This window comes from Scyliorhinus torazame, chromosome 2 (assembly GCF_047496885.1).
Source record: "Scyliorhinus torazame isolate Kashiwa2021f chromosome 2, sScyTor2.1, whole genome shotgun sequence".
Classification (NCBI taxonomy): domain Eukaryota; kingdom Metazoa; phylum Chordata; class Chondrichthyes; order Carcharhiniformes; family Scyliorhinidae; genus Scyliorhinus; species Scyliorhinus torazame.
Genome location: NC_092708.1, coordinates 353,017,944 through 353,042,892, shown reverse-complemented (window position 1 = coordinate 353,042,892; position 24,949 = coordinate 353,017,944). Strand labels below are relative to the sequence as shown.

General features: G+C 49.0%; 1 protein-coding gene across 6 annotated transcripts in view; it reads left to right on the top strand.

Moving 5' to 3' along the window:
• The window catches only part of LOC140403495 (echinoderm microtubule-associated protein-like 5), a 415,808-nt gene that overhangs the window by 206,691 nt on the left and 184,168 nt on the right, over positions 1–24,949 (top strand). For all 6 annotated transcript variants that reach the window (XM_072491458.1, XM_072491449.1, XM_072491467.1 and 3 more), the window contains 3 exons: positions 5,562–5,662; positions 6,441–6,643; positions 8,692–8,803. In XM_072491458.1, coding sequence (XP_072347559.1) covers positions 5,562–5,662; positions 6,441–6,643; positions 8,692–8,803 — 416 coding nt within the window. The remainder of the gene's footprint in view (positions 1–5,561; positions 5,663–6,440; positions 6,644–8,691; positions 8,804–24,949) is intronic.

The window sequence follows — 24,949 nt, the reverse complement described above, 5'->3', positions numbered from 1 at the left end:
CAAATTACAGGAGTGACCTGACCCAAACGTCCCCCACCACCCCGGGTCCCCTGTAATAGTGAAACCCATCCCCCAGGAACCCCTGTAATAGGGAGACCCCTCACAGGGACCCCTGCCTAAAGGGAATGCCCCACACACACAGACCCAAGCCCCCTCAAAAAAAATACCATAGTATGGAAGCTTAAGAGCAGTCCAGATGGGCAGTGAGAAGAATGACAACTGTTACACTTACCTTGAAGCGTCACATGTTCATTCTTCAAAGGAGAACAAAGGAGTTCTGCGTCTGGATCCCACAGAGATTACAGTGTAATCGAGCCAAGCAACAGCCCCTGGAGAGCCCAAGTGGTAGTTGTTAAAACTGGGGAGAAACACCGAATGGTCGTGGACTACAGCCAGCCCATGAATCGGTACATGCAGCTCGACGCGTACCCACTCCCACGCATATCTGATATGGTCAATCAGATTGCGCAGTACCGGGTCTTCTCAACGATTGACCTAAAATCCGCCTACCACCAGCTCCCCATCCGTAAATCCGACCGCCCATACATGGCCTTCGAGGCGGATGGTCGTCTCTACCATTTTCTTAGGGTTCCCTTTGGCGTCACTAATGGGGTCTCGGTCTTCCAAAGGGAGATGGACCGAATGGTCGACCGGTACGGTTTGCGGGCCACGTTCCCGTACCTAGACAATGTCACCATCCGCGGCCATGACCAGCAGGACCACGATGCCAACCTCGCTAAATTTCTCCGCACCGCCACTCTCCTCAGCCTTATAACAAAGAGAAGTGTGTGTTCAGCATTACCCGCTTAGCCATCCTCGGCTATGTGGTCCAGAACAGAGTCCTGGGGCTCGATCCCGACCTCATGCGCCCCCTCATGGAGCTTCCCCTCCCCCACTGCCCCAAGGCCCTCAAAAGCTGCCTGGGGTTCTTTTCGTACTACGCTCAGTGGGTCCCAAACTATGCGGACAAGGCTCGCCCACTCATGCAGTCCACCCAGTTCCCCCTCATGGCCGAGGCACAACAGGCCTTCGCCCGTATCAGAGCCGATGCAGCCAAGGCAGGGATGCACGCAGTAGACAAGACACTGCCCTTTCAAGTAGAAAGCGACGCATCAGATGTCGCCCTTGCCGCCACCCTCAATCAGGCAGGCAGACCCGCGGCGTTCTTTTCCCGCACCCTTCATGCCTCTGAAATTCGGCACTCATCCGTCGAAAAAGAGGCCCAGGCTATCGTTGAAGCTGTGCGGCATTGGAGGCATTACCTGGCCGGCAGGAGATTCACTCTCCTCACTGACCAACGGTCAGTAGTCTTCATGTTCAACAACACGCAGCGGGGCAAGATCAAAAATGATAAAATTTTGCGGTGGAGAATCGAGCTCTCCACCTATAATTACGGGATTTTGTATACGCATTTCTCCTTATTGTATGTGAGATTATGGAGTTTGGCGGTATGGAGAAATTTTTGGAGGTTTGCGTCATGGTCCTGCTGATCGTGGCCGCAGATAGTAATCTAGATACGGGCAGGTGGCCCGCAGCCCGTACTGGTCAACCATTCGGTCCATCTCGTGCTGGAAGACCGCGACTCCATTGGTGACGCTGAAGGGAACTCTGAGGAAGTGATAGAGGCGGTCATCTGCTTCGAACGCAGTGTATTGGCAGTCCTCCGGGTGGATGGGGAGCTGGTGGTAGGCGGACTTCAAGTCAACTGTAGAGAAGACTCGATACTGCGCAATCTGATTGACCATGTCAGATATGCGTGGGAGGGGGTACACGTCGAACTGCGTGTACCGGTTGATGGTCTGACTAGTCAATGACCATCCTGTGCTTCTCCCCAGTCTTCACCACCACTACTTGAGCTCTCCAGGGGCTGTTACTGGCCTCAATGATCCCCTCCCGCAGAAGCCGTTGGACCTCCGACCTGATGAAGGTCCTATCCTGGGCACTGTACCATCTGCTCCTAGTGGCGACGGGTTTGCAGTCCGGGGTGAGGTTCGCAAACAGTGAAGATGGATCGACCTTAAGTGTCGTGAGGCCACAGACGGTGAGGGGGGGCAGGGGCCCGCCGAATTTCAAAGTAAGGCTTTGGAGATGGCATTGAAAATCCAGGCCGAGCAACGGGGCAGCGCAGAGGTGGGGGTGGACGTAGAGCCTGAAGTTGCTGAACTCTACGCCCTGGATGGTGAGGGTCACGATACCCCCGGATTTCAACGGAATGGGATCTGGAGGCCAGGTAGATTTTCTGGGTGACTGGGTGTACCGGGAGGGAGCAGCGCCTTACCGTAGTGGGGTGGATGAAACTCTCTGTGCTCCCGGAGTCAAAGAGGCAGGTCGTCTCGTGCCCGTTGATCTTCACCGTCGTCGTAGCGGTCGCGAGGTTGCAGGGCCAAGACTGATCCTGGGTGATGGAGGCGAGCTGCGGAAGATGTTGGGAGGTCCCGGGCTGATCAGTGGTGGCGGAGGTAGCAGTAGGCGGCGAACGGCCAGACGAGCCGCGGTCCTGAGGCGCGGTCTAAAATGGCGCCAAAGATGGCGGCGCCACGGGCCGCACGTGGCTTGCGGTGGGGAAGATGGCGGCGCCCACAGGCCGCACGTGGCTTGCGGAGGAGAAGATGACGGCGCCCCTGGGTCGCACGTGCGGGGTGTAGTAATGCCGGGCCTGGAAACAGCGGCGACCGACCGGGCCTGGCAAACAGAAACAAAGTGCCCTTTCTTCCCACACCCGTTGCAGGTCGCGCTCCGCGCCGGGCAGCACTGCCTTGGGTGTTTGCTTTGTCCACAAAAATAACACTTGGGGCCCCCCCGAGTTGGCTGGCTGCCGCGCGGCGCAGGCTTGCGGTGAACTGGAGTCGGCAGCTGGTGATGCCCACAAGGGTGCCACGCGGTCAGGGGTGTAGGACTCCAGGTTACGGGAGGCCACTTCTAGTGAATTTGAAATCTGCCTAGTCTCCGCAGGATCGAGCTTACGCCCTTCCAGTAGTTACTGGCGAACGTACGTAGACTGCATGCCCGTGACATAAGCGTCTCTGATTAAAAGTTTGGTGTGTTGGACTGCCGAAACTGCCTGGCAGTCACAGTTCCTACCGAGGATCTGTAGGGCCCGCAAGAAATCATCCAGAGTCTCCCCGGGGAGTTGCCGTCTCGTGGCCAGGAGGTGCCTGGCATACACTTGGTTCACTGGTTTAACGTAATGTCCCTTTAGGAGCGTCATTGCTTCTGAGTAGGTGGGCGCATCCCGGATGAGGGGGAAAATTTCAGGGCTCACCCGCGAGTAGAGGTCTTGGAGCTTCTGTGAGTCCGAGGGTTCTTCAGTGGCTGCTCTGAGGTAGCCTTCGAAGCAGGCTAGCCAGTGGTCGAAGGTAAACGTGGCGTTGGCTGCGTGAGGGCTCAGCTGCAGGCGATCAGGCTTGATTAGGAGATCCACCTTTTAAAATCTTGTGAAATAAATTGATGTACCGTCAATTACCACGAGACGAGAATGGTGAAACAATCGAGGCTTTATTGCACAAGATGTTGTGCCTCCCGCAGCTGGAACCAGAATGAAATCAGCGCAGGAGAGCATACACTTTTATACGCCGCCTGCTGGGCCGAGCCAGCAGGCAGGGATTTACCGTCGTAGTCGTACCTGTAATATACGCTCAGTGCCGTAATACATACAATATACCACTAGTGGTGTCTACCACAGTGTTTCCTGCGGATTTTTGGATGAGATCTGGACCTGTATTCAGTCACGCTTAAATCATTTCTTGGGGGCTCGGGGAGTTTCTAGCCAGTCAATCCCACACTTGGGACACGATCTAATCAAGTAAGATAGCCAGTTCAAGCGCCGGGGACAACCCCGCTTTTTAAAAGCACTCTGTTGTTTTTCGTGCACCGGTGGAGAACGCCCTCAATGCCTCACTGAATGCCATTTCCTGCAAGCAGGCAAGCAGAGATCCTCAGTGCAGGAAGATATCAGGACGCCATTTTTAAATCAGTTGACTCCCTGATGCAACCCCAGGACCATTCCAACACCCCAACTCACCTGCTGGGGTTCCCCTAAACCCCCGCCCCCAGCACCTCACCTCACATAGACAGGGCACCCAAAGGCCCGATCCCGGCACAGTCAAAATGCCTGCCTGGCACCTTGGCAGTTCCCCTTCCAACCTGGCAGTGCCACCTTTGGACCATGGCAGTGGCCAGGCTGGCACCTGGTTGGTAGTGCCAAGGTGGCATTGCCATGGTGCAAGGCTACCAGTACCAAGGTGCCAGGCTGATCGTACCAAGGTGCCCGGGTGGGATCAGCAGTACTAGGGTGCCACCCTGCCCAGAGGCAGACCCCCCCAGGGCCTCCGATCACCCGGGAGACCTCCCCCGGTACCGTTCTGCCTGGCCCCCATTCAAGGCTGTTAGTACCAAGGTGCTCGAGTGGCCATTAGATGCAGCGCAAACACGGCTAAGTGGGTTTTTTAATTCATTGTGAGCAGAACCCAGTTCGCGACATCTCGCGAGATCTGGTTAGCTCTCGCGAAGTGTAACGGCCGTTGGGAATCTCGGTGGAGGCATAATAATAATATTTATTAGTGTCACAAGTACGTTTACATTAACACTGCAATTAAGTCACTTTGAAAAGCCCCTATTCGCCACACTACGGCGCTTGTTTGGATACACTGAGAGAGAATTCAGAATGTCCAATTCACCTAACAAGCACGTATTTCGGGACTTGTGGGAGGAAACCGGAGCACCTGGAGGAAATCCACGCAGACATGGGGAGAACGTACAGACTCCGCACAGATAGAGAATCAAGCCGGGAATCGAACCTGGGTCCCTGGTGCTGTGAAGCAACAATGCTAACCACTGTGCTACCGTGCTGCCCATAACTTCCTAGTGATTGTGTAGTTTCGCCCTCGTCCCTAGATTCCACTTGTTTTCTTTCCCAAAATACAGAGGTACACATTCTTTTTTTAATCTATTTTATCCCATGAGCTTGAGGGTCCCTCACACCCCCCCACCCAGAGAAAATGTGATCCCACACAGAGAGGGCAACCTCCTCCCAACAATAAAAGTTAGTGTGAGTCCCAATTCACCTGAACCTCCATAAAGATTTCCAAATGTAGGTGGATTTCAATCTGGATTGTGCAGATCCACCCGGAGGGAATCTCACCTCATTTCCTGCAGGAGACCACTCTTGAAATGTTCTGGGAGAATTGCGCCCTCTGTTGCATTCTAAGGTAATGCAGCCTGATCTGCTGAGAAACTGCAGCATTTTCTAATGATATCCCTCTTGAAATCTGTCCATTGTGAATTTTTTTTGTTGCAAATTATTCTGCGTTCACTGCAGTAAATTCTGTAATTCGGCAAATGAAAGTATTTACTTGGATATCTTGTTCAGTTTTAGGGTGGCACTGAAGTTCACCATTGACACATTTCCACGCACCAATACGGCCAAATACTTAAATTGCCTTTCTGTTACAATGGCAAATTAATTTTATACCAAGTATTTTCATTTGCTAATATTGATTATTTTCTAAGTGATTTGGTTGTGAAAAGAAACAATGAAGTAAATATCAAAACTGTTTCTTTAGAGGAAGTGCAGAGAAGATTTTTGTTGTCAAATTGAATCCCTATATACCAGACAAGTTAGTGACAGCTGGGATAAAACACATCAAGTTCTGGCAGCGAGCAGGTAGGACAATAAATTCTGTTATTTTTACACCTGTATTTTTCAATTGATGGCTTGTGTTTTAATAGTTTTCCACTTTGCTGTAGGTTTTCTAAGAGTTTTGGGAATATTTGTGGACACAGTATACTGTGGGCAGTGACATGTAAATTTACAAGTTCAAGCAGAATCCCCTTGCTCTCAGTAACCATAATTTTTATATTAATGTAAAAACATTTTTAATGTTCGAATAGAATTTCTACAATGCAAAAGGAGACCATTTGGCCCACTGGGTCTGTACCGACAATCTGAAAGAGCACCCTCCCTAGGCCCACTCCCCCACCCTATCCCCGTAACCCCACTTAACCTACAGACCTTTGGACACTAAGGGGAAATTTAGCGTGGTCCACCTACCCTGCACATCTTCAGACTGTGGGAGGGAACCGGAGCACCCGGGGAAACGCACTCAGACACGGGGAGAAAGTGCAAACACCACACAGTCACCCAAGGACTGGAATTGAACCCGGGTCCCTGGCGTTGTGAGGCAGTAGTGCTAACCACTGTGCCACCATGCACCCCTAGCTTTTTCCTAATTTCAGCTTCTCGAGGCAAAGGTACTCCTTCAGGGTGTTATAGCCCTGGACTAGTAGGATCAGTCTCCTTTCCACAGAAATTGCAAGATACTGAGCATGAGCAGTTTTTAAATATGTACTTTTCACATGGTCTTAAAGCAGCTTTCTGATTGTCCATTAGGTAATGCAAGTTCTTAAATTGTCTAATCATATTTATAAATTTACTCTACAAGGTGGAGGATTGACTGGAAGAAAAGGCTGTTTTGGAACCCTGAGGAAGACAGAAACCATAATGTGTGTAGTATATGGTTGGACGGATGAGATGGTTTTCTCGGGCACATCAACTGGTGATGTCTATATATGGAAAGATATGTTCATTATTAAGAGAATCAAAGCCCATGATGGTCCAATTTTCAGCATGCATGCTCTAGAGAAAGTAAGTATTCAAGCTTAAATAAGCCTTCAGTTACAAGACTATACGTGATAGAAACAGGGCTTTTAAATTATATTTTTATAAGTATTGTATGTTTTTTAGCCAATTCTCCAATGTACTCATCTGTTATGCTAGCAATGTAATGTAAGATCTAACAATCATTTGTCACCTAACTAATGCCTTTCTTTTGGAATTCTATAAACAATCATCACTTTCTCAATTTATTATCACAATTGAATTTAAAAACAGCATCTGGGAGACAAGTGGCTGATTTCATTTTCAAATTAAAGCTCAGCCATTTCCTTTTCATTGCCACACTTCTACCCTCCACCCGCCAGTAAACTTCCACTCATCCAAAACTCTCGTGCTTTTATCCCTTCACAACAATCCCATTCATCTATCACCTTTGCGCTCTCTGAAATACATTGGCTCCCAGTATCCTAATATCATCTTCCTTAGAGTAAATTTTTGTCTTTACAATGTTTCTGTGAATTGTCTCGGGCATTTTTCTACATTCAAGATATTGTATAATTACTTACTGTAGAGTCATAAGGTTATTCGATGTTAATGCACCTCAGTCTTAGCACTCCTGCCATTGAATCAAAAAGTTGTGGGTTCAAACCTCACCTATCTAATAAGACACCATGAGGACCCGTCTGCTCTCTGATGGATGTAAGAGATTTCATTTTACTTTTTGAAGAAGTGCAGGGACGTTCTCTCCGAGCTCTGGCCAGCGTTCATTCCTCAACAAATGTCATTAAAATAAAGATTGTCTGGGATGTCCCAAGGTTGTGGAGATGTTGTATAAATGCAAACTAGTTTCTTTTTCTCTTTTCCCTCTGCTTTGTAAGATATTGGGCGCGATCTAATCGAATTGCAACAGAGTCCTGTGTCGAGTGCATTTAGCTGGATGTTTCCAGGCGCTCGCAACATTGAATAAAGACCATGCTATCTTCCGGGGCCTCAGTGAAAAATGACCCACAGAGGCCACACTTAGTCCTCTTTCCTGCAGTGAGGAGCTTAGTTCGTCAAAACTCCTCAGTGCAGGAGGAGATCAGGACACCATTTTTAAATGGCGTTCTGATCTTTTGCCCCCCAACGTGACCCCCGGTCCCCTCAAAGCCCTAGCTCACCTACAAAGGGATCCTCGGGGAGGGTTTGGCAGCCTGGCAGTGACACCTGGGCAGTGCCAGGCTGGCACTCAAGTGGCATTGCCAGGATGTTAGGCTGGCAGTGTCAAGGTGCCCAGGTGGCACCAGCAGTGCCAGGTTGCTGCCCTTCCCAAAGGGCAACCAACTGGAGGCCTTCAATCCCCTGGGCAACCCCCCACCCCCAAATGCCGTTCCATCTGGTCCCCGTGTGTGGGAACCACTACTGAACGATGCTCCCCTATGGTCCCTGACGTGAAGGAGTTAGATCCCAGGAACTCGGGAGATTAGGCGAACGCATATTAGAATGAGACTAGCTGCCTCACTTTAATACGCAGATTTGCCAAATACTGATCCCGCCAGCAATGGGTGGGATTCAGATCGTGATGTCTCACAAGATCCCATTAGATCTCATGAGGTGTGGCGAACCGTGTAAATCCCGGAAGAGGGATCTCCTGGCATCAACCGGCCGCGCTGCACCCCCGTTCGCCCAAATGGGGGTGTATCGCGGCCGGTAGATCGCGCCTGATATCTTTTTACATTTTGCACATATTTTAATGTATGAATATTTGATCAGTGCCTTGCTCTTCACAACATATTTAATTAGCTATTTCGAAGAGTGGAACATGCTAGATGTATAATACTACTAGAATAATGCATATATTGGGTAGCCTATTTCTGTCTATTTTACAAAGTTCAGAAACACGCAATTGCAAAACTAAGTTAAACTGTCCTGCTAGATTGTTAGTATTATTAAACAATGATGTATGAAACCAACTGTGCTGACAGGAAAATGTTCTCAAAGGCATGAGATCTTTTTGAGTCATTTAGGATCAACACTCAGATTGTTAAAAAATATATTATTGTCCATTTTTAAATGCTAATTTGATCTTCGTTCTATAGGGATTTGTGACTGGTGGAAAAGATGGAGTTGTTGTTCTCTGGGATGATACCTTTGAGAGGTGCCTGAAAACCTATGCGATAAAACGTTCTGCACTTGCCCCGGGCTCTAAAGGTATCAATTTACCAAACACTTGCCATGTAACCTAGTCTATTCTTGAGCCTAATTACAAAATCAGTATTTGTCTCTCCTGAGCTGTAACTTGTCTGTATTTGTCAATGATTGCAGTGTAGGGGGACAAGTTGCTAATAAACCAGTTGATCATATGCAAAGGGATATTGATAGATTAGAAAATGTGGACTGAGAAATGGAAAATAAAATTTGGGGTCAACAGATATAAAGCAATGATACCAGGGAAAATAATAAATGAAAAGCTAAATGGTAAAAGTTGATGTTATTGGTTGTTGATCATTGAAAATATCTACACTATGATCTGGAATTGTATAATGTACTAACCACTGCGCCACCGTGCTGCCCCATGGGAGACTTATTCAGAAGGAAAATGCATGACAGCACGTGACACCGTGGTTAGCACTGCTGCCTACAGCGCTGAGGACTCGAGTTCGAATTCTAGCCCTGGGCCACTGTCCGTGTGGAGTTTGCACATTCTCCCCGTGTCTGCGTGGGTTTCACCCCCACAATCCAAAGATATGTAGGTTTGGTGGATTGGCCACACTAAATTGCCCCTTAATTGGAAAAAAATTAATTGGGTACTCTAAACTTTTAGGGGAAAAAAAGAAGGCAAATGCACAGAGGGTACAGGGTGATTTGATAAGGTACGTTCATAATTGGCTCAGCGGTAGGAGACAGAGGGTGATGATAGACGGCTACTTTAGTGTCTGGAAACCAGTGGCCAGTGGCGGAGCACAGGGATCCATGCTGGGCCCCCTATTGTTTGTCACTTATGTAAATGACATAGTTGACTATGTGGGTGGTAGGATCAATAAGTTTGCGGATGACACAAAGATTGACTGAGTGGTTAACAGTGAGATTCAGTGTCTTGGGTTACAGGAAGATATAGACGGGATGGTCAAATGGGCTGATAATTTGCCGAGCTAGTCAGAGTAGGAATGTCAGGATAGAGAGGATGAATACGTGGCTCGAGAGATGGTGCAAGAGGGAGGGATTCAAATTCCTGGGACATTGGAACCGGTTCTGGGGGAGGTGGGACCAGTACAAACCGGACGGTCTGCACCTGGGCAGGACTGGAACCGATGTCCTAGGGGGGGGGTGTTTGCTAGAGCTGTTGGGGGGAGTTTAAACTAATGTGGCAGGGGGATGGGAACCGATGCAGGAAGTTGGAAAGTAGTAAAACAGGGACAGAAATAAAAGGCAGTAAGGGGGAAAGTGTAAGGCAGAGAAGCCATAGTCAAAAATCAAAAAGGGCGACAGTACAAGGTACAGTGACTGAGGGGAGCTCAGTGAATAGGATCAGGAATACTAAAAGAAATAAAACGGGAAGTGAAAACATTAATGGTAAGTGACGCGGCAGGTTGTTACATGAAGATATGGGTTCGACGACAAGGAAAATTAGGAGAAAGGTTAAGAGGAAATATAACTTAGGAGAGGTTACTGATCGAGGTGTTAAGATTCAGAACAGAGGTAAAAAAGCCAACATAAGTGTACTTTACCTGAATGCTCGTAGTATTCGGAATAAGGTAAATGAGTTGATGGCGCAAATCATCGTGAATGACTATGATTTAGTGGCCATTACTGAAACATGGTTAAAGGATGGTCACGACTGGGAGTTAAATATCCGAGGGTATCAAACTTTTCGGAAGGACAGAGTGGATGGTAAGGGAGGTGGTGTAGCTCTGTTATTTAAGGATGACATCCGGGCAACAGTAAGGGATGACATCGGTGCTATGGAGGATAAGGTTGAAACCATTTGGGTGGAAATCAGGAATAGTAAGGCGAAAAAGTCACTGATAGGAGTAATCTATAGGCCACCAAATAGTAACATTATGGTGGGGCAGGCAATAAACAAAGAAATAACAGATGCATGTAGAAATGGTACAGCATTTATCATGGGGGATTTTATTTTTTTTTCCTTTTTAAAAAAAATATATTTTATTGAAATTTTTTTCCCTGAGCAACATTTTTCCCGCTTACAAAACAAGCGAAACGATAACAGTAACAAAACACAAATTTTTTAACTTTTTAACAATAATAATAATAATAATATACAAGTAACAAAACCTCGTACTCTATTGACCTATACTCAACTGAGCCTCCTCCCCCCTGGGTTGCTGCTGCTGGTCATCCGTCTTCCCTCTAACGTTCCCCTAGGTAGTCGAGAAATGGCTGCCACCGCCTGGTGAACCCTTGAGCCGATCCTCTCAGGGCAAACTTCCTCTGCTCCGGTTTTATGAACCCTGTCATATCGTTTATCCAGGCCTCCAGTCCGGGGGGTTTCGCTTCCTTCCACATGAGTAAAATCCTACGCCGGGCTACTAGGGACGCAAAGGCCACGACATCGGCCTCTTTCGCCTCCTGCACTCCCGGCTCTTCCGCAACTCCAAATAGAGCTAACCCCCAGCCTGGTTTGACCCGGGCCTTCACCACCTGCGAAATCACTCCCGTCACTCCCTTCCAATACCCTTCCAGTGCCGGGCACGCCCAAAACATATGTGCGTGGTTTGCCGGGTTCCCGCCACACCTCCCACATTTGTCCTCCACTCCAAAGAACCTGCTCAATCTTGCCCCCGTTATGTGTGCTCTATGTCACACCTTAAATTGAATCAGGCTAAGCCTGGCGCATGAGGAAGAGGAATTTACCCTGCTTAGGGCATCAGCCCACATACCCTCCTCTATCTCCTCCCCTAATTCTTCTTCCCACTTTCTTTTTAGTTCGCCCACCGACTCCTCCCCCTCTTCCCTCATCTCACTATAAATCTCTGACACCTTGCCCTCTCCGACCCACACCCCTGAAAGCACCCTGTCCTGTATCCCCTGTGTCGGGAGCCGCGGAAATTCCCTCACCTGTTGTCTAGTAAATGCCCTCACCTGCATATATCTCAAGAAATTCCCCCGGGAATTTTCCTCCAGTGCTCCCAAGCTTGCAAAAGTCCCATCTATGAATAAATCTCCCACCTTCCTAATTCCCAACTGGTACCAGCTTTGAAATCCTCCATCCATTCTTCCTGGGGCAAACCTATGGTTGTTCCTGATAGGGGACCCCACCAGGGCTCCCCGCACCCCTCTCTGTCGCCTCCACTGTCCCCATATGTTCAGTGTTGCCACCACCACCGGGTTCATGGTGTACTTTTTCGGTGAGAACGGTAGCGGCGCCGTCACCAGCGCCTCTAGACTCGTCCCTTTACAGGACCTTCTCTCCAGCCTTTTCCACGCCGCTCCCTCACCCTCCATCATCCATCTACGTATCATTGCCACATTGGCGGCCCAATAATAATCTCCCAAGATCGGTAGTGCCAGTCCTCCTCTGTCCCTACTGCGCTGAAGGAACCCCCTCCTTACTCTCGGAACTTTCCCTGCCCATACAAAGCTCGTAATGCTCCTATCTATTTTATTAAAAAAGGTCCTGGTGATTAAAATAGGGAGACATTGAAATACAAATAAGAACCTCGGGAGGACCATCATCTTAATTGCTTGCACCCTGCCCGCCAGCGATAAAGGCTGCATGTCCCACCTCTTAAAGTCCTCCTCCATTTGTTCTACCAGCCGTGTCAGATTAAGTCTGTGCATGGTTCCCCAGCTCCTAGCGATCTGAATCCCCAAGTATCAGAAGTTTCTTTCCACTTTCCTTAGCGGTAAGCCTTCTATCTCTCTACTCTGGTCCCCTGGATGTATCACATATAATTCACTCTTCCCCATGTTTAACCTATACCCCGAAAATTCCCCGAACCTCCTCAAGATTCGCATAACCTCTATCATCCCCCCCGCTGGGTCCGACACGTATAGCAATAGGTCATCCGCGTATAACGAGACTCGGTGTTCTTCTCCCCCTCTAGTCACCCCTCTCCATTTCCTGGAGTCTCTCAGCGCCATGGCCAGAGGTTTAATTGCCAGCGCAAACAACAATGGAGACAGCGGGCATCCCTGTCTTGTTCCCCTATATAATCGGAAATACTCCGATCTATGTCGACCTGTAACTACGCTTGCCGTCGGTGCCCCATAAAGTAGTCTAACCCAGCGAATAAATCCGTTCCCAAACCTCCTTAACACTTCCCATAAATACTCCCACTCCACCCTATCAAATGCCTTCTCTGCGTCCATTACCGCCACTATCTCTGCCTCCCCCTCCACTGAGGGCATCATTATCACCCCTAATAGCCGTCGCACGTTAACATTCAATTGTCTCCCTTTTATGAACCCTGTCTGGTCTTCGTGCACCACCCCTGGGACACAGTCCTCTATCCTCGATGCCAGCACCTTTGCTAGCAGTTTGGCGTCCACGTTCAATAGTGAAATAGGTCTATAGGACCCACACTGCATCGGATCTTTGTCCCTCTTCAAAATTAGCGATATCGTCGCCTCCGACATTGTCGGGGGTAGTGTCCCCCCTTCCCTGGCCTCATTGAACGTCCTCGCCAATAACGGGGCCAACAAGTCCACATATTTTCTGTAGAATTCCACCGGGAACCCGTCCGGCCCCGGGGCCTTCCCTGCTTGCATGCTTCCCAGTCCCTTAATAACCTCGTCCACCTCAATCGGCGCCCCCAGGCCTGCCACCGCCTGCTCCTCCACTTTCGGGAACCTCAACTGGTCCAGGAACTGCCGCATCCCCTCCTCCCCCTCTGGGGGCTGAGACCTATACAGTTCTTCATAAAAGGTCTTAAACACCTCATTTATCTTTCCTGCCCTTCGCACAGTGTCTCCCCTTTCATCCCTAATTCCTCCTATCTCCCTCGCTGCTGCCCTCTTTCGCAGTTGGTGCGCCAACAGGCGACTAGCCTTTTCCCCATATTCATACCTCCTCCCCTGTGCCTTCCTCCACAGTACCTCCGCCTTTCTGGTGGTCAGAAGGTCAAACTCGGTCTGGAGTCGTCTCCTCTCCCTGTACAGCTCCTCCTCCGGGGTCTCTGCAAATTCCCTGTCCACCCTTAAAATCTCCCCCAGTAATCTATCCCTTTCCTTGGCCTCTGTTTTCCTTTTGTGGGCCCCAATAGAAATCAGCTCTCCTCTGACCACCGCTTTTAGTGCTTCTCAGACCACTCCCACAGGGACCTCGCCGTCGTCATTGATCTCCAGGTATCTCTCGATACACCCCCTCACTCTTGCACACACTCCTTCATCCGCCATCAGTCCCACATCTAATCGCCAGAGTGTTCTCTGCTCCCTGTCCTCTCCTACTTCCAGGTCCACCCAATGTGGGGCATGATCCGAAACCGCTATGGCTGAGTATTCAGCTTCTTCCACCCTAGAGATCAACGACCTTCCTAAAACAAAAAAATCTATCCGGGAGTACACTTTATGGACGTGGGAGAAGAAGGAATACTCCCTAGCCCTGGGTCTAAGAAATCGCCATGGATCCACTCCCCCCATTTGGTCCATAAACCCCTTAAGTACCTTGGCCGCTGCCGGCCTTCTTCCAGTCCTTGAGCTGGATCTATCTAGCCCCGGGTCCAGCACCGTATTGAAGTCCCCTCCTAAAATCAAATTTCCTGCCTCCAGGTCCGGAATACGCCCCAACATCCGTCTCATGAACCCCGCATCGTCCCAATTTGGGGCATACACATTAACCAACACGACCTCCATTCCCTCCAGCCTACCACTCACCATTACATATCTACCTCCACTATCTGCTACGATGTTCTTTGCTTCAAATGCTACCCGTTTCCCCACCAAAATGGCCACCCCTCTGTTCTTTGCGTCCAGTCCTGAGTGGAACACCTGTCCCACCCATCCTTTCCTTAGCTTAACTTGGTCCGCCACCTTTAGGTGCGTCTCTTGGAGCATAACCACGTCTGCCCTTAGTCCTTTCAAATGCGCGAGCGCTCGGGCCCTTTTTATCGGTCCATTCAGGCCTCTCACGTTCCACGTGATCAGCCTCACTGGGGGGCTACCTGCCCCCCTCCCGTGTCGACTAGCCATTACCTTCTCTAGGCTAGTCCCATATCCCGCCTCCGCGCTCCCGCTCGCTCCCCCAGCGTCGCATTCCGCCCCCGACCACCCTCTCTTTAGCCATTTCCTTTTGGATTTCCGCAGCAGCAACCCAGTTGTGTCCCCCGTCCCCGTCCCCGTCCCCCCCGCTAGATCCCTTTCTAGCTTGATTGCTCCCCCCATATCACTTCCGTAAGTCAGCTGACTTCAGCTGACCCCAGCTACTCCTGCTCGCTCCTCGGCCCCCCCCCGGTGTGAGGGAACTCCCATCCGCCTTGCGCCTGTTTTCCCGCCTTATTCTTTCTGGCGCGGGAACATCCCTTTACCTGACCCGCCTCTTATGGCGCAGCTCCCTTTCCCCTCCCCCTCTCCTTCCCCATTCTCTGACTATGTCCCGCCTCTCCCCCCTCACCGGCGCCCACATTTCCCCAGTGTCCCCCCCCTTCCCTGTTTACTTCTCGATTAACTTTCACCATCCCATTAACAAAAACAATAATAACAACAATAACAGTTCCCTGCAGCATCAGTCCCTCAGTTCCAGTCCAGTTTCTCTTCATTGATGAAGGACCATGCTTCCTCCGCCGTCTCGAAATAATAGTGTCTCTCCTGATGCGTGACCCATAGTCTTGCCGGCTGCAGCAACCCAAACTTCACCTTCCTTTTGTGCAAAACCTCTTTGGCTCGGTTGAAGCTCGCCCTCCTTCTCGTCACCTCCGCACTACAATCCTGGTAGATCCTTACCACCGCATTCTCCCATCTGCTACTCCGCACCTTTTTAGCCCATCTCAGGACCTCTTCTCTGTCCTTAAGGCGGTAGAATCGCACGACTATCGCCCTCGGTGGTTCTCCCGCTTTTGGTCTTCTCGCTGGGATCCGATTTGCCCACTCCTCCTCCATGGGGCCCGCAGGGGCCTCAGCACCCATCAGTGAGCTCAGCATCTTACTTGCGTACGCTCCACAGTCCACTCCTTCCACACCCTCCGTGAGACCTAGTATCCGAAGGTTCTTCCTTCGCGCTCCATTTTCAAGGGCCTCAATCCTATCAGCACACTTTTTATGAAGTGCCTCGTGCGTCTGAGTCTTGACCGCCAGGCCCAGGACCTCGTCCTCAATACCTGATACCTTCTGCTCCACCACGCGAAGTTCAGTCTCCTGGGTCTTTAAAGTCTCTTTAAGCCCCTCAATTGCCTGTAACAACGGGGTCATTACCTCCTTCTTCAGCAGGTCCACGCACCGTCTCACCACCTCGTCCTGCTCAGGCCCCCATGTCACCTGTGGTTTCTCCGCCGCCATTTTGTTCCACTCCCTCTGACCTTCTGGCTGCAGATTCTTCGGGCTGCAGCCGCCGCCGCCGGTTTTTCCCTCCGTCGTTCGGGTGGGGACTCCCTTCCCTCGCGCCTCGCACCGGGTTTACGGCCGTCCAAGTCCCCGTTGGGGCTCTTAAAAGAGCCCGAAGTTCCGTCGGAGCTGGAGCCGCCGAAACGTGCGGCTAGCTCATCCCTGCCGCAACCGGAAGCCCATCATGGGGGATTTTAATCTACATGTTGATTGGTTTAACCAGGTCGATCAAGGCAGCCATGAGGAGGAGTTTATAGAATGTATCCGCGATAGTTTCCTAGAACAGTATGTAATGGAACCTACGAGGGAACAAGCGGTCCTAGATCTGGTCCTGTGTAATGAGACAGGATTGATTCAGGATCTCAGAGTTAGGGATCCTCTCGGAAGGAGCGATCACAATATGGTGGAATTTAAAATACAGATGGAGGGTGAGAAGGTAAAATCAAGCACTAGTGTTTTGTGCTTAAACAAAGGAGATTACAATGGGATGAGAGAAGAACTAGCTACGGTAGACTGGGAGCAAAGACTTTATAGTGAAACAGTTGAGGAACAGTGGAGAACCTTCCAAGTGATTTTTCACAGTGCTCAGCAAAGGTTTATACCAACAAAAAGGAAGGACGGTAAAAAGAGGGAAAATCGACCGTGTATATCTAAGGAAATAAGGGAGAGTATCAAATTGAAGGAAAAAACATACAAAGTAGCAAAGATCAGTGGGCGACTAGAGGACTGGGAAATCTTTAGGGGGCAACAGAAAGCTACTAAAAAAGCTATAAAGAAGAGTAAGATAGATTATGAGAGTAAACTTGCTCAGAATATAAAAACAGATAGTAAAAGTTTCTACAAATACATAAAACAAAAAAGAGTGGCTAAGGTAAATATTGGTCCTTTAGAGGATGAGAAGGGAGATTTAATAATGGGAGATGAGGAAATGGCTGAGGAACTGAACAGGTTTTTTGGGTCGGTCTTCACAGTAGAAGACACAAATAACATCCCAGTGACTGATGGAAATGAGGCTATGACAAGTGAGGACCTTGAGAGGATTGTTATCACCAAGGAGGTAGTGATGGGCAAGCTAATGGGGCTAAAGGTAGACAAGTCTCCTGGACCTGATGGAATGCATCCCAGAGTGCTAAAAGAGATGGCTAGGGAAATTGCAAATGCACTAGTGATAATTTACCAAAATTCACTAGACTCTGGGGTGGTCCCGGCGGATTGGAAATTAGCAAACGTCACACCACTGTTTAAAAAAGGAGGTAGGCAGAAAGCGGGTAATTATAGGCCAGTGAGCTTTACTTCGGTAGTAGGGAAGATGCTGGAATCTATCATCAAGGAAGAAGTAGCGAGGCATCTGGATGGAAATTGTCCCATTGGACAGACGCAGCATGGGTTCATAAAGGGCAGGTCGTGCCTAACTAATTTAGTGGAATTTTTTGAGGACATTAACAGTGCGGTAGATAACGGGGAGCCAATGGATGTGGTATATCTGGATTTCCAGATAGCCTTTGACAAGGTGCCACACAAAAGGTTGTTGCATAAGATAAAAGATGCATGGCATTAAGGGGAAAGTAGTAGCATGGATAGAGGATTGGTTAATTAATAGAAAGCAAAGAGTGGGGATTAATGGGTATTTCTCTGGTTGGCAATCAGTAGCTAGTGGTGTCCCTCAGGGATCAGTGTTGGGCCCACAACTGTTCACAATTTACATATATGATTTGGAGTTGGGGACCAAGGGCAATGTGTCCAAGTTTGCAGACGACACTAAGATAAGTGGTAAAGCAAAAAGTGCAGAGGATACTGGAAGTCTGCAGAGGGATTTGGATAGGCTAAGTGAATGGGCTAGGGTCTGGCAGATGGAATACAATGTTGACAAATGTGAGGTTATCCATTTTGGTAGGAATAACAGCAAAAGGGATTATTATTTAAATGATAAAATATTAAAACATGCTGCTGTGCAGAGAGACCTGGGTGTGCTAGTGCATGAGTCGCAAAAAGTTGGTTTTCAGGTGCAACAGGTGATTAAGAAGGCAAATGGAATTTTGTCCTTCATTGCTAGAGGGATGGAGTTTAAGACTAGGGAGGTTCTGCTGCAATTGTATAAGGTGTTAGTGATGAGACACCTGGAGTATTGTGTTCAGTTTTGGTCTCCTTACTTGAGAAAGGACTTACTGGCACTAGAGGGTGTGCAGGAGATTCATTAGGTTAATCCCAGAGCTGAAGGGGTTGGATTACGAGGAGAGGTTGAGTAGACTGGGACTGTACTCGTTGGAATTTAGAAGGATGAGGGGGGATCTTCTAGAAACATATAAGATTATGAAGGGAATAGATAGGATAGATGCGGGCAGGTTGTTTCCACTGGCGGGTGAAAGCAGAACTAGGGGGCATAGCCTCAAAATAAGGGGAAGTAGATTTAGGACTGAGTTTAGGAGGAACTTCTTCACCCAAAGGGTTGTGAATCTATGGAATTCCTTGCCCAGTGAAGCAGTAGAGGCTCCTTCATTAAATGTTTTTAAGATAAAGATAGATAGTTTTTTGAAGAATAAAGGGATTCAGGGTTATGGTGTTCGGGCCGGAAAGTGGAGCTGAGTCCACAAAAGATCAGCCATGATCTCATTGAATGGTGGAGCAGGCTCGAGGGGCCAGATGGCCTTCTCCTGCTCCTAGTTCTTATGTTCTTATGTAAAATACAGCACAGAACAGGCCCTTCGGCCCACGATGTTGCGCCGAACCTTTGTCCTAGATTAATCATAGATTATCATTGAATTTACAGTGCAGAAGGAGGCCATTCGGCCCATTGAGTCTGCACCAGCTCTTGGGAAGAGCACCCTACCCATAGTCAACACTTCCACCCAACACTAAGGGCAATTTTGGACACTAAGGGCAATTTATCATGGCCAATCCACCTGACCTGCACATCTTTGGACTGTGGGAGGAAACCAGAGCACCCGGAGGAAACCCACGCAGACACAGGGAGGATGTGCAGACTCTACACAGACAGTGACCCAAGCCGGAATCGAACCTGGGACCCAGGAGCTGTGAAGCAATTGTGCTATCCACAATGCTACCGTGCTTCCCTTAAGAACAAATAAATCTACACTATATCATTTTACCGTAATCCATGTACCTATCCAATAGCTGCTTGAAGGTCCCTAATGTTTCCGACTCAACTACTTCCAAAGGCAGTGCATTCCATGCCCCCACTACTCTCTGGGTAAAGAACCTACCTCTGACATCCCCCCTAAATCTTCCACCAGTCACCTTAAATTTATGTCCCCTTGTAATGGTTTGTTCCACCCGGGGAAAAAGTCTCTGACTGTCTACTCTATCTATTCCCCTGATCATCTTATAAACCTCTATCAAGTCACCCCTCATCCTTCTCCGTTCTAATGAGAAAAGGCCTAGCACCCTCAACCTTTTCTCGTAAGACCTACTCTCCATTCCAGGCAACATCCTGGTAAATCTCCTTTGCACCTTTTCCAAAACTTCCACATCCTTCCTAAAATGAGGCGACCAGAACTGTACACAGTACTCCAAATATGGCCTTACCAAAGCTTTGTACAGCTGCATCATCACCTCTCGGCTCTTAAATTCAATCCCTCTGTTAATGAACGCTAGCACACCATAGGCCTTCTTTACAACTCTATCCACTTGAGTGGCAACTTTCAAAGATGTATGAACATAGACCCCAAGATCTCTCTGCTCCTCCACATTGCCAAGAACTCTACCGTTATCCCTGTATCCCGCATTCATATTTGTCCTTCCAAATTGGACAACCTCACACTTTTCAGGGTTAAACTCCATCTGCCACTTCTCAGCCCAGCTCTGCATCCTATCTATGTCTCTTTGCAGCCGACAACAGCCCTCCTCACTATCCACAACTCCACCAATCTTCGTATCATCTGCAAATTTACTGACCCACCCTTCAACTCCCTCATCCAAGTCATTAATGAAAATCACAAACAGCAGAGGACCCAGAACTGATCCCTGCGGTACGCCACTGGTAACTGGGATGCAGGCTGAATATTTGCCATCTTCCATCACTCTCTGACTTCTATCAGTTAGCCAGTTCGTTATCCAACTGGCCAAATTTCCCACTATCCCATGCCTCCTTACTTTCTGCAGAAGTCTACCATGGGGAACCTTATCAAATGCCTTACTAAAATCCATGTACACTACATCCACTGCTTTACCTTCATCCACATGCTTGGTCACCTCCTCAAAGAATTCAATAAGACTTGTAAGGCAAGACCTACCCCTCACAAATCCGTGCTGACTATCCCTAATCAAGCAGTGACTTTCCAGATGCTCAGAAATCCTATCCTTCAGTACCCTTTCCATGACTTTGCCTACAACCGAAGTAAGACTAACTGGCCTGTAATTCCCAGGGTTATCCCTATTCCCTTTTTTGAACAGGGGCACGACATTCGCCACTCTCCAATCCCCTAGTACCACCCCTGTTGACAGTGAGGACGAAAAGATCATTGCCAACGGCTCTGCAATTTCATCTCTTGCTTCCCATAGAATCCTTGGATATATCCCGTCAGGCCCGGGGGACTTGTCTATCCTCAAGTTTTTCAAAATGCCCAACACATCTTCCTTCCTAACAAGTATTTCCTCGAGCTTACCAGTCTGTTTCACACTGTCGTCTCCAACAATATGGCCCCTCTCATTTGTAAATACAGAAGAAAAGTACTCGTTCAAGACCTCTCCTATCTCTTCAGACTCAAACACAATCTCCCGCTAGTGTCCTTGATCGGACCTACCCTCGCTCTAGTCATTCTCATATTTCTCACATATGTGTAAAAGGCCTTGGGGTTTTCCTTGATCCTACCCGCCAAAGATTGTTCATGCCCTCTCTTAGCTCTCCTAATCCCTTTCTTCAGTTCCCTCCTGGCTATCTTGTATCCCTCCAATGCCCTGTCTGAACCTTGTTTCCTCAACCTTACATAAGTCTCCTTTTTCCTCTTAACAAGACATTCAACCTCTCTTGTCAACCATGGTTCCCTCACTCGACCATCTCTTCCCTGCCTGACAGGGACATACATATCAAGGAGACGTAGTACCTGTTCCTTGAACAAGTTCCACATTTCACTTGTGTCCTTCCCTGACAGCTTATGTTCCCAACTTATGCACTTCATTTCTTGTCTGACAACATCGTATTTACCCTTCCCCCAATTGTAAACCTTGCCCTGTTGCACGCACCTATCCCTCTCCATTACTAAAGTGAAAGTCACAGAATTGTGGTCACTATCTCCAAAATGCTCCCCCACTAACAAATCTATCACATGCCCTGGTGCATTACCAAGTACTAAATCCAATATTGCCCCTCCTCTGGTCAGACAATCTACTTACTGTGTTAGAAAAGCTTCCTGGACACACTGCACAAACACCACCCCATCCAAACTATTTGATCGAAAGAGTTTCCACTCAATGTTTGGGAAGTTAAAGTCACCCATGACTACTACCCTGTGACTTCTGCACCTTTCCAAGATCTGTTTCCCAATCTGTTCCTCCACATCTCTGCTACTATTGGGGGGCCTATAGAAAACTCCTAACAAGCTGACTGCTCCTTTCCTATTTCTGACTTCAACCCATACTGCCTCAGTAGGCTGATACTCCTCGCACTGCCTTTCTGCAGCTGTTATACTATCTCTAATTAACAATGCCACCCCCCCCCCACCTCTTTTACCACCCTCTCTAATCTTATTGAAACATCTATAACCAGGGACCTCAAACAACCATTTCTGCCCCTCTTCTATCCAAGTTTCCGTAATGGCCACCACATCGTAGTCCCAAGTACCGATCCATGCCTTAAGTTCACCCACCTTATTCCTGATGCTTCTTGCGTTGAAGTATACACACTTCAACCCATCTCCGTGCCTGCAAGTACTCTCCTTTGTCAGTGTTCCCTGCCCCACTGCCTCATTACACTCTTTGGCGTCCTGAATATCGGCTACCTTAGTTGCTGGACTACAAATCCGGTTCCCATTCCCCGACCAAATTAGTTTAAACCCTCCCGAAGTGTACTAGAAAACCTCCCTCCCAGGATATTGGTGCCCCTCTGGTTCAGATGCAACCCGTCCTGCTTGTACAGGTCCCACCTTCCCCAGAATGCGCTCCAATTATCCAAATACCTGAAGCCCTCCTACACCATTCCTGCAGCCACGTGTTCAGCTGCACTCTCTCCCTATTCCTAGCCTCGCTATCACGTGGCACCAGCAACAAACCAGAGATGACAACTCTGTCTGTCCTGGCTTTTAACTTCCAGCCTAACTCCCTAAACTCATTTATTACCTCCACACCCCTTTTCCTACCTACGTCGTTGGCACCAATGTGCACCACGACTTCTGGCTGCTCCCCCTCCCCCTTAAGGATCCTGAAGACACGATCCGAGACATCCCTGGCCCTGGCACCCGGGAGGCAACATACTTTCCGGGAGTCTCGCTCGCGACCAGGGAATCTCCTATCTATTCCCCTAACCATTGAATCTCCTACAACTATTGCTTTTCTATTCTCCCCCTGATGCACTAAGCGTCAAGAACCACAAAGACATGTGAGACTTTAACCAGGGCTTTAATACACTACATAGGAAGCTTACCCGACACAGACGACCCCAGACAAAATGGGTCAGGTCTCAGAAGCTGGGTCTTATCCTACTCCCGGGGGAGTGGCCAAGGCGGAGCTCTCCGTGGCCAGGTCAGGTTACATACAGGTGACCGAACCTCTACAGAGCTACAGTACAATACACAGTACAATACACAGGATTACAGGGCCACGTTACACACAACTATTATATAACTATGTACAATGCTAGGGAAGTACAGTGGTGTATCACCACACCCCCCTTCCCTTCTGAGCCCCAGAGCCAGACTCAGTGCCAGAGACCTGGCCGCTAGGGCCTTCCCCCGGTAGGTCACCCCCCCAACAGCATCCAAAACGGTATACTTGTTTTGAAGGGAAACGGCCACGAGGGTTCCCTGCACTGTCTGCCTGTTTGTTTTTTTTCCCCTGACTGTAACCCAGCTATTCTTGTCCTGTACCTTGGGTGTGGTTACCTCCCTGTAACTCTTCTCTATCACCCCCTCTGCCTCCCGGATGATCCGAAATTCATCCAGCTTCAGCTCCAGTTCCCTAACACAGTCTTTGAGGAGCTGGAGTTGGGTGCACCTCCCGCAGGTATAGTCAGCGGGGACACCGGTTGTATCCCTCACCACCCACATCCTACAGGAGGAGCATGCAACTGTCCTAGCCTCCATCCCCTCTTACCTTACAGAATATAGCTGCCCTGTGGACCAACTGGACCTCCGCCCTCCGACTCTGCTCCCAGTCAGCTGCACTCTCTGTAAACTCCTGGCTCTCTTCTCACTCTTTGCGGAAATGTAGGAAACAAAATGAAAGGAGCACCTTACTCCCTCCTCACCTAACTCCCTCAGTCACCAAACTCTCACTATAGCACTCAAATGCACCAAATTCAGCACTCCCTCAGTCACCAAACTCTCACTATAGCACTCAAATGCACCAAATTCAGCACTCCCTCTTGCTGTATGTTTCGGATCCGTTGGAGAGAATGGGCAGGATTATGGGCCTGTTGGGGAGATTTGGAGGGTACTCGGGGTACAAACTGAATGTAGGGAAAAGCGAGGTATTCCCGCTGAATGAGCTGGGACAGTGGGCTAATTTAAGGAGGATGCCATTTACGGTAGCGAGGGATAGGTTTAGGTATTTGGGGATTCGGGTAGCGAGGGAATGGACCGGGCTCCATAAGTGGAACTTAACAAAGCTGGTGGAGGAGGCCAAGGAGGATCTTAGGAGGTGGGATACACTGCACTTAACGTTAGTGGGGAGGGTCCAAGTGGTGAAAATAAATATTCTGCCGAGGTTCTTGTTTATCTTTCAGGCTGTCCCAGTCTTTATACCAAAAGCCTTTTGTCAGAAAGTGGACACGATCATCTCGGACTTTGTATGGGTGGGGAAGGTGCCGAGGGTGGGGAGGACCCTGCTACAGAGGCAGAGGCAGCAGTGAGGTTGCCGTTGCCAAACTTGTTTCATTATTATTGGGCGGCGAATGTGGACAAGGTGCGACGGTGGTGGGAAGGAGAAGGGGTAGAGTGGGTTAGGATGGAGGAGGAATCTTGTAAGGAATCTAGTTTGAGGGCTATGGTGAAGGCAGCAGTGCCAGTAGTTCCGAGTAGGTATTCAGGGAACCCCGTGGTGCAGTCCACGATGAAGATACAGAATCAGCTGAGGAGGCATTTTAGGATGGAAGGGAAGTCGGTGCTAACGCCGCTGTACGAAAATCATGGGTTTGAGCCGGGGGGGATGGATAGTGTATACAGGAGGTGAAGGGAAGTGGGGCTGGTCAAGGTGAGGGATTTGTATTTGGAGGAAGGGTTTGCCAGTCTGGAGGAGCTAAGGGAGAGGGTAGAGTTGCTGAGGGGTAGTGAGTTCAGGTATCTGCAGGTTAGTGACTTTGCGCGAAAGGTCTGGAGAGGGTTCCCCAGGTTGTCGCGATACACCCTGCTGGAGCGACTGCTGCTTCCAGATGTGGAAGGGGAGGGAAGAATTTGGGATATATACAAGTGGCTAGGAGGGCAGAGAGTTGAGTGGGTGGTGAAGATCAAGGCGAAATTCTCCCAGTGAGTTCTCCCAGTGAGCCAGAGAGAAGACAGCCAGGAGTGAGACAGAGCAAAGAGTGAGTTTGGGAATTTGAATTGAGGTGGGAATTGAATTGAATTAAATTGAAACAGTAAGGCAGCTCCTTTTAAATTTCAGGAGTTTAAATTAATTTATATTAAGCTAGTATTGGGCAGTGTAGGTTAACAAGGGCTGTCCCACCCACTCACATAACTGGTTGGCAGTTAA